This window comes from Ranitomeya imitator, chromosome 2 (assembly GCF_032444005.1).
Source record: "Ranitomeya imitator isolate aRanImi1 chromosome 2, aRanImi1.pri, whole genome shotgun sequence".
Taxonomy (NCBI): domain Eukaryota; kingdom Metazoa; phylum Chordata; class Amphibia; order Anura; family Dendrobatidae; genus Ranitomeya; species Ranitomeya imitator.
The window spans coordinates 849,145,819-849,160,233 of NC_091283.1; the positions used below are offsets into that span (position 1 = coordinate 849,145,819).

The following is a 14,415-nucleotide window of genomic DNA, read 5'->3' on the forward strand; positions in this document are numbered from 1 at the left end:
CCCTCCATATATCTCAGGGAGCAGCCCCCCCTCCATATAGATCAGGGAGCAGCCCCCCCTCCATATATATCAGGGCGCAGTCCCCCCCTCCATATATCTCAGGGAGCAGCCCCCCCTCCATATATATCAGGGCGCAGTTCCCCCCCCCCTCCATATATCTCAGGGAGCAGCCCCCCTCCATATATCTCAGGGAGCAGCCCCCCCTCCATATATATCAGGGAGCAGCCCCCCCTCCATATAGATCAGGTATCAGCCCCCCCCTCCATATATCTCAGGGAGCAGCCCCCCCTCCATATAGATCAGGGAGCAGCCCCCCCTCCATATATATCAGGGCGCAGTCCCCCCCCTCCATATATCTCAGGGAGCAGCCCCCCCTCCATATATATCAGGGCGCACCCCCCCCCCCTCCATATATCAGGGAGCAGCCCCCTCCCCCCCATATAGATCAGGAGCAGCCCCCCTCCATACACCGCGGGGATCCGGCATCTGGGGGATCTCGTGCATCATCTCCTCTTTCCGCGGCCGCGCGGTCTGTGATACAATGTATCCGAGGAGTAAATATTGACATTAGAAGACGCGCGATACAATGTAGCGATCAGCGGGGTCCGATCACAGGAGGAAAGAACGAGGGTCAGAACCCCGAGAACCAGCGGATCCGAGAGGTCCCGACAAAGCGCAGACCCGAGACCCATTGGTAGTAGTCCTATAGGCTGTGTGCAGGATATTGGCGGTAGTAGTCCTATAGGCTGTGTGCAGGATATTGGCGGTAGTAGTCCTATAGGCTGTGTGCAGGATATTGGCGGTAGTAGTCCTATAGGCTGTGTGCAGGATATTGGCGGTAGTAGTCCTATAGGCTGTGTGCTGGATATTGGCGGTAGTAGTCCTATAGGCTGTGTGCAGGATATTGGCGGTAGTAGTCCTATAGGCTGTGTGCAGGATATTGGCGGTAGTAGTCCTATAGGCTGTGTGCTGGATATTGGCGGGAGTAGTCCTATAGGCTGTGTGCAGGATATTGGCGGTAGTAGTCCTATAGGCTGTGTGCTGGATATTGGCGGGAGTAGTCCTATAGGCTGTGTGCTGGATATTGGCGGTAGTAGTCCTATAGGCTGTGTGCAGGATATTGGCGGTAGTAGTCCTATAGGCTGTGTGCAGGATATTGGCGGTAGTAGTCCTATAGGCTGTGTGCAGGATATTGGCGGTAGTAGTCCTATAGGCTGTGTGCTGGATATTGGCGGTAGTAGTCCTATAGGCTGTGTGCAGGATATTGGCGGTAGTAGTCCTATAGGCTGTGTGCAGGATATTGGCGGTAGTAGTCCTATAGGCTGTGTGCTGGATATTGGCGGGAGTAGTCCTATAGGCTGTGTGCTGGATATTGGCGGTAGTAGTCCTATAGGCTGTGTGCAGGATATTGGCGGTAGTAGTCCTATAGGCTGTGTGCAGGATATTGGCGGTAGTAGTCCTATAGGCTGTGTGCAGGATATTGGCGGTAGTAGTCCTATAGGCTGTGTGCAGGATATTGGCGGTAGTAGTCCTATAGGCTGTGTGCTGGATATTGGCGGTAGTAGTCCTATAGGCTGTGTGCAGGATATTGGCGGTAGTAGTCCTATAGGCTGTGTGCTGGATATTGGCGGTAGTAGTCCTATAGGCTGTGTGCTGGATATTGGCGGTAGTAGTCCTATAGGCTGTGTGCAGGATATTGGCGGTAGTAGTCCTATAGGCTGTGTGCTGGATATTGGCGGTAGTAGTCCTATAGGCTGTGTGAAGGATATTGGCGGTAGTAGTCCTATAGGCTGTGTGCTGGATATTGGCGGTAGTAGTCCTATAGGCTGTGTGCAGGATATTGGCGGTAGTAGTCCTATAGGCTGTGTGCTGGATATTGGCGGTAGTAGTCCTATAGGCTGTGTGCTGGATATTGGCGGTAGTAGTCCTATAGGCTGTGTGCAGGATATTGGCGGTAGTAGTCCTATAGGCTGTGTGCTGGATATTGGCGGTAGTAGTCCTATAGGCTGTGTGCAGGATATTGGCGGTAGTAGTCCTATAGGCTGTGTGCAGGATATTGGCGGTAGTAGTCCTATAGGCTGTGTGCTGGATATTGGCGGTAGTAGTCCTATAGGCTGTGTGCAGGATATTGGCGGTAGTAGTCCTATAGGCTGTGTGCTGGATATTGGCGGTAGTAGTCCTATAGGCTGTGTGCAGGATATTGGCGGTAGTAATCCTATAGGCTGTGTGCAGGATATTGGCGGTAGTAGTCCTATAGGCTGTGTGCTGGATATTGGCGGTAGTAGTCCTATAGGCTGTGTGCAGGATATTGGCGGTAGTAGTCCTATAGGCTGTGTGCTGGATATTGGCGGTAGTAGTCCTATAGGCTGTGTGCAGGATATTGGCGGTAGTAGTCCTATAGGCTGTGTGCTGGATATTGGCGGTAGTAGTCCTATAGGCTGTGTGCTGGATATTGGCGGGAGTAGTCCTATAGGCTGTGTGCAGGATATTGGCGGTAGTAGTCCTATAGGCTGTGTGCTGGATATTGGCGGTAGTAGTCCTATAGGCTGTGTGAAGGATATTGGCGGTAGTAGTCCTATAGGCTGTGTGCTGGATATTGGCGGTAGTAGTCCTATAGGCTGTGTGCAGGATATTGGCGGTAGTAGTCCTATAGGCTGTGTGCTGGATATTGGCGGTAGTAGTCCTATAGGCTGTGTGCAGGATATTGGCGGTAGTAGTCCTATAGGCTGTGTGCTGGATATTGGCGGGAGTAGTCCTATAGGCTGTGTGCAGGATATTGGCGGTAGTAGTCCTATAGGCTGTGTGCAGGATATTGGCGGGAGTAGTCCTATAGGCTGTGTGCAGGATATTGGCGGTAGTAGTCCTATAGGCTGTGTGCAGGATATTGGCGGTAGTAGTCCTATAGGCTGTGTGCTGGATATTGGCGGTAGTAGTCCTATAGGCTGTGTGCTGGATATTGGCGGGAGTAGTCCTATAGGCTGTGTGCTGGATATTGGCGGTAGTAGTCCTATAGGCTGTGTGCTGGATATTGGCGGGAGTAGTCCTATAGGCTGTGTGCAGGATATTGGCGGTAGTAGTCCTATAGGCTGTGTGCAGGATATTGGCGGTAGTAGTCCTATAGGCTGTGTGCAGGATATTGGCGGTAGTAGTCCTATAGGCTGTGTGCAGGATATTGGCGGTAGTCCTATAGGCTGTGTGCTGGATATTGGCGGTAGTAGTCCTATAGGCTGTGTGCTGGATATTGGCGGTAGTAGTCCTATAGGCTGTGTGCTGGATATTGGCGGGAGTAGTCCTATAGGCTGTGTGCAGGATATTGGCGGGAGTAGTCCTATAGGCTGTGTGCAGGATATTGGCGGTAGTAGTCCTATAGGCTGTGTGCAGGATATTGGCGGTAGTAGTCCTATAGGCTGTGTGCTGGATATTGGCGGTAGTAGTCCTATAGGCTGTGTGCTGGATATTGGCGGGAGTAGTCCTATAGGCTGTGTGCTGGATATTGGCGGGAGTAGTCCTATAGGCTGTGTGCTGGATATTGGCGGGAGTAGTCCTATAGGCTGTGTGCAGGATATTGGCGGGAGTAGTCCTATAGGCTGTGTGCTGGATATTGGCGGGAGTAGTCCTATAGGCTGTGTGCTGGATATTGGCGGTAGTAGTCCTATAGGCTGTGTGCTGGATATTGGCGGTAGTAGTCCTATAGGCTGTGTGCAGGATATTGGCGGTAGTAGTCCTATAGGCTGTGTGCAGGATATTGGCGGTAGTAGTCCTATAGGCTGTGTGCAGGATATTGGCGGTAGTAGTCCTATAGGCTGTGTGCTGGATATTGGCGGTAGTAGTCCTATAGGCTGTGTGCTGGATATTGGCGGTAGTAGTCCTATAGGCTGTGTGCAGGATATTGGCGGTAGTAGTCCTATAGGCTGTGTGCTGGATATTGGCGGTAGTAGTCCTATAGGCTGTGTGCAGGATATTGGCGGTAGTAGTCCTATAGGCTGTGTGCTGGATATTGGCGGTAGTAGTCCTATAGGCTGTGTGCAGGATATTGGCGGTAGTAGTCCTATAGGCTGTGTGCAGGATATTGGCGGTAGTAGTCCTATAGGCTGTGTGCTGGATATTGGCGGTAGTAGTCCTATAGGCTGTGTGCTGGATATTGGCGGTAGTAGTCCTATAGGCTGTGTGCTGGATATTGGCGGTAGTAGTCCTATAGGCTGTGTGCTGGATATTGGCGGTAGTAGTCCTATAGGCTGTGTGCAGGATATTGGCGGTAGTAGTCCTATAGGCTGTGTGCTGGATATTGGCGGTAGTAGTCCTATAGGCTGTGTGCTGGATATTGGCGGGAGTAGTCCTATAGGCTGTGTGCTGGATATTGGCGGTAGTAGTCCTATAGGCTGTGTGCTGGATATTGGCGGTAGTAGTCCTATAGGCTGTGTGCTGGATATTGGCGGTAGTAGTCCTATAGGCTGTGTGCAGGATATTGGCGGTAGTAGTCCTATAGGCTGTGTGCTGGATATTGGCGGGAGTAGTCCTATAGGCTGTGTGCTGGATATTGGCGGGAGTAGTCCTATAGGCTGTGTGCAGGATATTGGCGGTAGTAGTCCTATAGGCTGTGTGCAGGATATTGGCGGTAGTAGTCCTATAGGCTGTGTGCAGGATATTGGCGGTAGTAGTCCTATAGGCTGTGTGCTGGATATTGGCGGTAGTAGTCCTATAGGCTGTGTGCTGGATATTGGCGGTAGTAGTCCTATAGGCTGTGTGCTGGATATTGGCGGTAGTAGTCCTATAGGCTGTGTGCTGGATATTGGCGGTAGTAGTCCTATAGGCTGTGTGCTGGATATTGGCGGTAGTAGTCCTATAGGCTGTGTGCTGGATATTGGCTGTAGTAGTCCTATAGGCTGTGTGCAGGATATTGGCGGTAGTAGTCCTATAGGCTGTGTGCAGGATATTGGCGGTAGTAGTCCTATAGGCTGTGTGCTGGATATTGGCGGTAGTAGTCCTATAGGCTGTGTGCTGGATATTGGCGGTAGTAGTCCTATAGGCTGTGTGCTGGATATTGGCGGTAGTAGTCCTATAGGCTGTGTGCTGGATATTGGCTGTAGTAGTCCTATAGGCTGTGTGCAGGATATTGGCGGTAGTAGTCCTATAGGCTGTGTGCTGGATATTGGCGGTAGTAGTCCTATAGGCTGTGTGCTGGATATTGGCGGTAGTAGTCCTATAGGCTGTGTGCTGGATATTGGCGGTAGTAGTCCTATAGGCTGTGTGCTGGATATTGGCGGTAGTAGTCCTATAGGCTGTGTGCAGGATATTGGCGGTAGTAGTCCTATAGGCTGTGTGCTGGATATTGGCGGTAGTAGTCCTATAGGCTGTGTGCTGGATATTGGCGGTAGTAGTCCTATAGGCTGTGTGCTGGATATTGGCGGTAGTAGTCCTATAGGCTGTGTGCTGGATATTGGCGGTAGTAGTCCTATAGGCTGTGTGCTGGATATTGGCGGTAGTAGTCCTATAGGCTGTGTGCTGGATATTGGCGGTAGTAGTCCTATAGGCTGTGTGCTGGATATTGGCGGTAGTAGTCCTATAGGCTGTGTGCAGGATATTGGCAGTAGTAGTCCTATAGGCTGTGTGCTGGATATTGGCGGGAGTAGTCCTATAGGCTGTGTGCAGGATATTGGCGGTAGTAGTCCTATAGGCTGTGTGCAGGATATTGGCGGTAGTAGTCCTATAGGCTGTGTGCAGGATATTGGCGGTAGTAGTCCTATAGGCTGTGTGCTGGATATTGGCGGTAGTAGTCCTATAGGCTGTGTGCTGGATATTGGCGGTAGTAGTCCTATAGGCTGTGTGCTGGATATTGGCGGTAGTAGTCCTATAGGCTGTGTGCTGGATATTGGCGGTAGTAGTCCTATAGGCTGTGTGCTGGATATTGGCGGTAGTAGTCCTATAGGCTGTGTGCTGGATATTGGCTGTAGTAGTCCTATAGGCTGTGTGCAGGATATTGGCGGTAGTAGTCCTATAGGCTGTGTGCAGGATATTGGCGGTAGTAGTCCTATAGGCTGTGTGCTGGATATTGGCGGTAGTAGTCCTATAGGCTGTGTGCTGGATATTGGCGGTAGTAGTCCTATAGGCTGTGTGCTGGATATTGGCGGTAGTAGTCCTATAGGCTGTGTGCTGGATATTGGCTGTAGTAGTCCTATAGGCTGTGTGCAGGATATTGGCGGTAGTAGTCCTATAGGCTGTGTGCTGGATATTGGCGGTAGTAGTCCTATAGGCTGTGTGCTGGATATTGGCGGTAGTAGTCCTATAGGCTGTGTGCTGGATATTGGCGGTAGTAGTCCTATAGGCTGTGTGCTGGATATTGGCGGTAGTAGTCCTATAGGCTGTGTGCAGGATATTGGCGGTAGTAGTCCTATAGGCTGTGTGCTGGATATTGGCGGTAGTAGTCCTATAGGCTGTGTGCTGGATATTGGCGGTAGTAGTCCTATAGGCTGTGTGCTGGATATTGGCGGTAGTAGTCCTATAGGCTGTGTGCTGGATATTGGCGGTAGTAGTCCTATAGGCTGTGTGCTGGATATTGGCGGTAGTAGTCCTATAGGCTGTGTGCTGGATATTGGCGGTAGTAGTCCTATAGGCTGTGTGCTGGATATTGGCGGTAGTAGTCCTATAGGCTGTGTGCAGGATATTGGCAGTAGTAGTCCTATAGGCTGTGTGCTGGATATTGGCGGGAGTAGTCCTATAGGCTGTGTGCTGGATATTGGCGGGAGTAGTCCTATAGGCTGTGTGCTGGATATTGGCGGTAGTAGTCCTATAGGCTGTGTGCTGGATATTGGCGGTAGTAGTCCTATAGGCTGTGTGCTGGATATTGGCGGTAGTAGTCCTATAGGCTGTGTGCAGGATATTGGCGGTAGTAGTCCTATAGGCTGTGTGCAGGATATTGGCGGTAGTAGTCCTATAGGCTGTGTGCAGGATATTGGCGGTAGTAGTCCTATAGGCTGTGTGCTGGATATTGGCGGTAGTAGTCCTATAGGCTGTGTGCAGGATATTGGCGGTAGTAGTCCTATAGGCTGTGTGCAGGATATTGGCGGTAGTAGTCCTATAGGCTGTGTGCTGGATATTGGCAGTAGTAGTCCTATAGGCTGTGTGCTGGATATTGGCGGTAGTAGTCCTATAGGCTGTGTGCTGGATATTGGCAGTAGTAGTCCTATAGGCTGTGTGCTGGATATTGGCGGTAGTAGTCCTATAGGCTGTGTGCAGGATATTGGCGGTAGTAGTCCTATAGGCTGTGTGCAGGATATTGGCGGTAGTAGTCCTATAGGCTGTGTGCTGGATATTGGCGGTAGTAGTCCTATAGGCTGTGTGCTGGATATTGGCGGTAGTAGTCCTATAGGCTGTGTGCTGGATATTGGCGGTAGTAGTCCTATAGGCTGTGTGCTGGATATTGGCGGTAGTACCCCAGTGTCACACTGAGCCCAGAATATAATCTGTGTCTGTACATGGACTATTCGGAGATTAGAATTACATCTGTGCTAATAATGGGGGAGGATAATCTACTTTTTCCGTTGTGTGAATATTCAGCGGTGTCTGATCTCCACGTGTTCCGGGGTTTTCTGCACTGGGATTATTTCCACTTTCAGAGAATTTCAGATCTGCAGGAGACACTCGGGGGATCAGAGCCCCAACAACCCCTCATATAGGGGGCGCAGCCCCCAATACAGAATACACGGCTAATGCCAGCCGACAGAGATTACACAACCAGCACCAGGAACCCCCGACATCAGTGCCCCCCACCCCCGACATCAGTGCCCCCCACCCCCGACATCAGTGCCCCCCCACCCCCGATATCAGTGTCCCCCACCCCCGACATCAGAGCCCCCCCACCGACATCAGTGCCCCCCACCCCCGACATCAGTGCCCCCACCCCCGACATCAGTGCCCCCCACCCCCGACATCAGTGCCCCCACCCCCGACATCAGTGCCCCCCCACCGACATCAGTGCCCCCCACCGACATCAGTGCCCCCACCCCCGACATCAGTGTCCCCCACCCCCGACATCAGTGCCCCCACCCCCGATATCAGTGTCCCCCACCCCCGACATCAGTGCCCCCCACCCCCGACATCAGTGCCCCCCACCCCCGACATCAGTGCCCCCCGACAACCGGCACCATATCATGTGGAGCAGTGATCGGGAATCTCGTATTTTATACATGATGAGAAGTGGATTTACTTTCCCCTTCATCAACGCCAGATCTGCATCATTACAGAACTTTATTACACCCTGCCTTGGATCACTTTATATAGGGATCTCCTGCACCCGGTCCATCCCCCATCACTTTATATAGGGATCTCCTGCACCCGGTCCATCCCCCATCACTTTATATAGGGATCTCCTGCACCCGGTCCATCCCCCATCACTTTATATAGGGATCTCTTGCACCCGGTCCATCATTCATCACTTTATATAGGGATCTCCTGCACCCGATCCATCCCCCATCACTTTATATAGGGATCTCTTGCACCCGGTCCATCATTCATCACTTTATATAGGGATCTCCTGCACCCGGTCCATCCCCCATCACTTTATATAGGGATCTCTTGCACCCGGTCCATCATTCATCACTTTATATAGGGATCTCCTGCACCCGATCCATCCCCCATCACTATAAAAAGAGATCTCCTGCACCCGGGTCCATCCCCCATCACTTTATATAGGGATCTCCTGCACCCGATCCATCCCCCATCACTTTATATAGGGATCTCCTGCACCCGGGTCCATCACTTTATATAGGGATCTCCTGCACCCGGTCCATCACTCATCACTTTATATAGGGATCTCCTGCACCCGGTCCATCAATCATCACTTTATATAGGGATCTCCTGCACCCGGTCCATCACTTTATATAGGGATCTCCTGCACCCGGTCCATCAATCATCACTTTATATAGGGATCTCCTGCACACGGTCCATCACTTTATATAGGGATCTCCTGCACCCGGTCCATCACTCATCACTTTATATAGAGATCTCCTGCACCCGGGTCCATCACTTTATATAGGGATCTCCTGCACCCGGTCCATCACTTTATATAGGGATCTCCTGCACCCGGTCCATCACTCATCACTTTATATAGGGATCTCCTGCACACGGTCCATCACTTTATATAGGGATCTCCTGCACCCGGTCCATCACTCATCACTTTATATACAGATCTCCTGCACCCGGTCCATCACTTTATATAGGGATCTCCTGCACCCGGTCCATCACTTTATATAGGGATCTCCTGCACCCGGTCCATCACTCATCACTTTATATAGAGATCTCCTGCACCCGGTCCATCACTCATCACTTTATATAGAGATCTCCTGCACCCGGGTCCATCACTTTATATAGGGATCTCCTGCACCCGGGTCCATCACTTTATATAGGGATCTCCTGCACCCGGGTCCATCACTTTATATAGGGATCTCCTGCACCCGGGTCCATCACTTTATATAGGGATCTCCTGCACCCGGGTCCATCACTTTATATAGGGATCTCCTGCACCCGGGTCCATCACTTTATATAGGGATCTCCTGCACCCGGGTCCATCACTTTATATAGGGATCTCCTGCACCCGGGTCCATCACTTTATATAGGGATCTACTGCACCCGGTCCATCAATCATAACTTTATATAGGGATCTCCTGCACCCGGTCCATTACCCATCTCTTTATATAGGGATCTTTTGCATTAAAATCTCTTTAATGGATCACTAGGGTTATAATTTTGTAGAAATCTCCTGTCCTTCACTCACTTTGTACCGGGATCTGCTTCATTACCCCCCGGATCACTTTATATTGGGGATATTTTCTGCCCCCACTCTCGGTCGCGATCACTTTATATTGGGTTTCTGCCCCCACTCTGTCGCGATCACTTTATATTGGGGCTTTCTGCCCCTGCCATGATCAGCCTGTGCCCTCCTTTGTCAGTGATGCCCACACACACGGTACAGGGACACTCACCCATCAGGGGCACAAGGAGGTACAGGGTGACTCCCAGCATGGTGCCCGCACGGTCACAGATCCAGCTCGGGCTCAGCAGGAAGCAGCATCCACATCCCACAAGTTCCCATCCACAGAAGAGAAGGCAGATCCGGGGGCCACAGAGCGGAGATCCCGGTACAATCCCAGCCGCGGAGCGCAGGAGCCGGAGCTGCAGCCGCACCGAGCGCAGCCGAGGAGTGAGAGCAGCGAGCGGGGCTGCCGGACCGGGGGAGGAGCGGGGGCTGCGGAGCACGAGGAGGGGAGGAGACTGGAGGGTCACAGCCGGGGCTGGGGGTCTGAGTACAGGGGGCGTCTGTGAGACTGGGCACTGGGGTATACAGCCAGAACTGTACCCTCCCCACTAACACAGGCTAGGTAGGACAGGCCCTAAGCTGTGGGGGCCACGCAGAGCACTGGGTATACAGGGGGCCACACACACAGAGCACTGGGTATATAGGGGGCCACACAGAGCGCTGGGTATACAGGGGGCCACACACACAGAGCACTGGGTATATAGGGGGCCACACAGAGCGCTGGGTATACAGGGGGCCACACAGAGCGCTGGGTATACAGGGGGCCACACACACAGAGCACTGGGTATATAGGGGGCCACACAGAGCACTGGGTATACAGGGGGCCACACACACAGAGCACTGGGTATATAGGGGGCCACACAGAGCGCTGGGTATACAGGGGGCCACACAGAGCGCTGGGTATACAGGGGGCCACACACACACAGAGCGCTGGGTATACAGGGGGCCACACACACAGAGCGCTGGGTATACAGGGGGCCACACACACAGAGCGCTGGGTATACAGGGGGCCACACACACAGAGCGCTGGGTATACAGGGGGCCACACACACACAGAGCGCTGGGTATACAGGGGGCCACACACACACAGAACGCTGGGTATACAGGGGGCCACACACACACAGAGCGCTGGGTATACAGGGGGCCACACACACACAGAGCGCTGGGTATACAGGGGGCCACACACACACAGAGCGCTGGGTATACAGGGGGCCACACACAGAGCGCTGGGTATACAGGGGGCCACACACACACACAGAGCGCTGGGTATACAGGGGGCCACACACAGAGCGCTGGGTATACAGGGGGCCACACACACACAGAGCGCTGGGCATACAGGGGGCCACACACACACAGAGCGCTGGGCATACAGGGGGCCACACACAGAGCGCTGGGTATACAGGGGGCCACACACAGAGCGCTGGGTATACAGGGGGCCACACACAGAGCGCTGGGTATACAGGGGGCCACACACAGAGCGCTGGGTATACAGGGAGCCACACACACACAGAGCGCTGGGTATACAGGGGGCCACACACAGAGCGCTGGGTATACAGGGGGCCACACACACACAGAGCGCTGGGTATACAGGAGGCCACACACAGAGCGCTGGGTATACAGGAAGCCACACACACACAGAGCGCTGGGTATACAGGGGGCCACACACAGAGCGCTGGGTATACAGGGAGCCACACACACACACAGAGCGCTGGGTATACAGGGGGCCACACACAGAGCGCTGGGTATACAGGGAGCCACACACACACAGAGCGCTGGGTATACAGGAGGCCACACACAGAGCGCTGGGTATACAAGAAGCCACACACACACAGAGCGCTGGGTATACAGGGGGCCACACACACACAGAGCGCTGGGTATACAGGGGGCCACACACGCTGAGCGCTGGGTATACAGGAAGCCACACACACACAGAGCGCTGGGTATACAGGAGGCCACACACAGAGCGCTGGGTATACAGGAAGCCACACACACACACAGAGCGCTGGGTATACAGGAGGCCACACACAGAGCGCTGGGTATACAGGAAGCCACACACACACAGAGCGCTGGGTATACAGGGGGCCACACACACACACAGAGCGCTGGGTATACAGGGGGCCACACACGCTGAGCGCTGGGTATACAGGAGGCCACACACAGAGCGCTGGGTATACAGGAAGCCACACACACACAGAGCGCTGGGTATACAGGGGGCCACACACACACAGAGCACTGGGTATACAGGGGGGCCACACACGCAGAGCAATGGGTATACAGGGGGGCCACACACGCAGAGCAATGGGTATATAGGGAGCCACACGCAGAGCACTGGGTATACAGGGGGCCACACACACACAGAGCGCTGGGTATACAGGGGGCCACACACACACAGAGCGCTGGGTATACAGGGGGCCACACACACAGAGTGCTGGGTATACAGGGGGCCACACACACAGAGCGCTGGGTATACAGGGGGCCACACACACACAGAGAGCGCTGGGTATACAGGGGGCCACACACACAGAGCGCTGGGTATACAGGGGGCCACACACACAGAGCGCTGGGTATACAGGGGGCCACACACACAGAGCGCTGGGTATACAGGGGGCCACACACACACAGAGCGCTGGGTATACAGGGGGCCACACACACAGAGCGCTGGGTATACAGGGGGCCACACACACTGAGCGCTGGGTATACAGGGGGCCACACACACTGAGCGCTGGGTATACAGGGGGCCACACACACTGAGCGCTGGGTATTCAGGGGGCCACACACACTGAGCGCTGGGTATACAGGGGGCCACACACACACAGAGCGCTGGGTATACAGGGGGCCACACACAGAGCGCTGGGTATACAGGGGGCCACACACACAGAGCGCTGGGTATACAGGGGGCCACACACACACAGAGCGCTGGGTATACAGGGGGCCACACACACACAGAGCGCTGGGTATACAGGGGGCCACACGCAGAGCGCTGGATATACAGGGGGCCACACACGCAGAGCGCTGGGTATACAGGGGGCCACACACACAGAGCACTGGGTATACAGGGGGGCCACACACGCAGAGCAATGGGTATACAGGGGGCCACACACGCAGAGCACTGGGTATATAGGGAGCCACACGCAGAGCGCTGGGTATACAGGGGGCCACACACGCAGAGCGCTGGGTATACAGGGGGCCACACAGAGCGCTGGGTATACAGGGGGCCACACACACAGAGCACTGGGTATACAGGGGGGCCACACACGCAGAGCAATGGGTATACAGGGGGCCACACACGCAGAGCACTGGGTATATAGGGAGCCACACGCAGAGCACTGGGTATACAGGGAGCCACACGCAGAGCACTGGGTATACAGGGGGCCGCTCAGAGCACTGGGTATACAGGGGGCCGCACACACTGAGCACCGGGTATATAGGGGGGCACACAGAGCACTGGGTATATAGGGGGCCGCACACGCAGAGCAATGGGTATACAGGGGGCCACACACAGAGAGCGCTGGGTATACAGGGGGGCCACACACGCAGAGCAATCTGTATACAGGGGGCCACACACGCAGAGCACTGGGTATACAGGGGGGCCACACACGCAGAGCAATCTGTATACAGGGGGCCACACACGCAGAGCACTGGGTATACAGGGGGCCACACACACACAGAGCGCTGGGTATACAGGGGGGCCACACACGCAGAGCAATCTGTATACAGGGGGCCACACACGCAGAGCACTGGGTATACAGGGGGGCACACAGAGCACTGGGTATATAGGGGGCCGCTCAGAGCACTGGGTATACAGGGGGCCGCACACACTGAGCACTGGGTATATAGGGGGGCACACACAGAGCACTGGGTATATAGGGGGGCACACACAGAGCACTGGGTATATAGGGGCCCGCTCAGAGCACTGGGTATATAGGGGGGCACACAGACCTCCATCATGAGTGTGCAGAATCAGCTGATACATCCGTCTATTTGCTGAGTAATCACTGGGACTGGTGAGTTAGAGCAGGGGTCCCCAACTCCAGTCCTCAAGGCCCACCAACAGGTCATGTTTTCAGGATTTCCTTAGTCTTGCCCAGGTAATAATTGCATCACCTGTGCAATGCAAAGGAAATCCTGAAAACATGACCTGTTGGTGGGCCTTGAGGACTGGAGTTGGGGACCCCTGCGTTAGAGATTTGGGACTGGGTAGAAAGTATATGTTCAGGTTACAATAAGAGCAGTTAGGACAATGGCTTGAACAGGAGTCAGAAGGACTAATAAGAGGTTCATGGAGGATACATAGAGCAGGCATCACTCACATCTGGGGGGGAGGGGTGGGTTGCAAATAAAAGAAGTGTATTCAGTGCTGAAGTCTCTCAGTTGTGTGTCAGGCGGAGTGGTGACTAATTGTCTCATTCAGTGCTGAAGTCTTAAGGTACCGTCACACTAAACGAGATCGCTAGCGATCTGTGACGTTGCAGCGTCCTGGCTAGCGATATCGTCCAGTGTGACAGGCAGCAGCGATCTGGATCCTGCTGTGATGTCGCTGGTCGGAGCTAGAAGGCCAGAACTTTATTTGGTCGCTGGATCTCCCGCTGACATCGCTGAATCGG

General features: G+C 53.9%; 1 protein-coding gene across 1 annotated transcript in view; it reads right to left on the reverse strand.

Annotated features, from left to right (window-relative positions):
* Positions 1–10,193, reverse strand: part of GFRA1 (GDNF family receptor alpha 1) — a 300,260-nt gene extending 290,067 nt beyond the window's left edge. The window contains exon 1 of the mRNA XM_069754383.1: positions 9,978–10,193. Coding sequence (XP_069610484.1) covers positions 9,978–10,017 — 40 coding nt within the window. The 5' untranslated portion in view covers positions 10,018–10,193. The remainder of the gene's footprint in view (positions 1–9,977) is intronic.
* Positions 10,194–14,415: the final 4,222 nt, after the last annotated feature.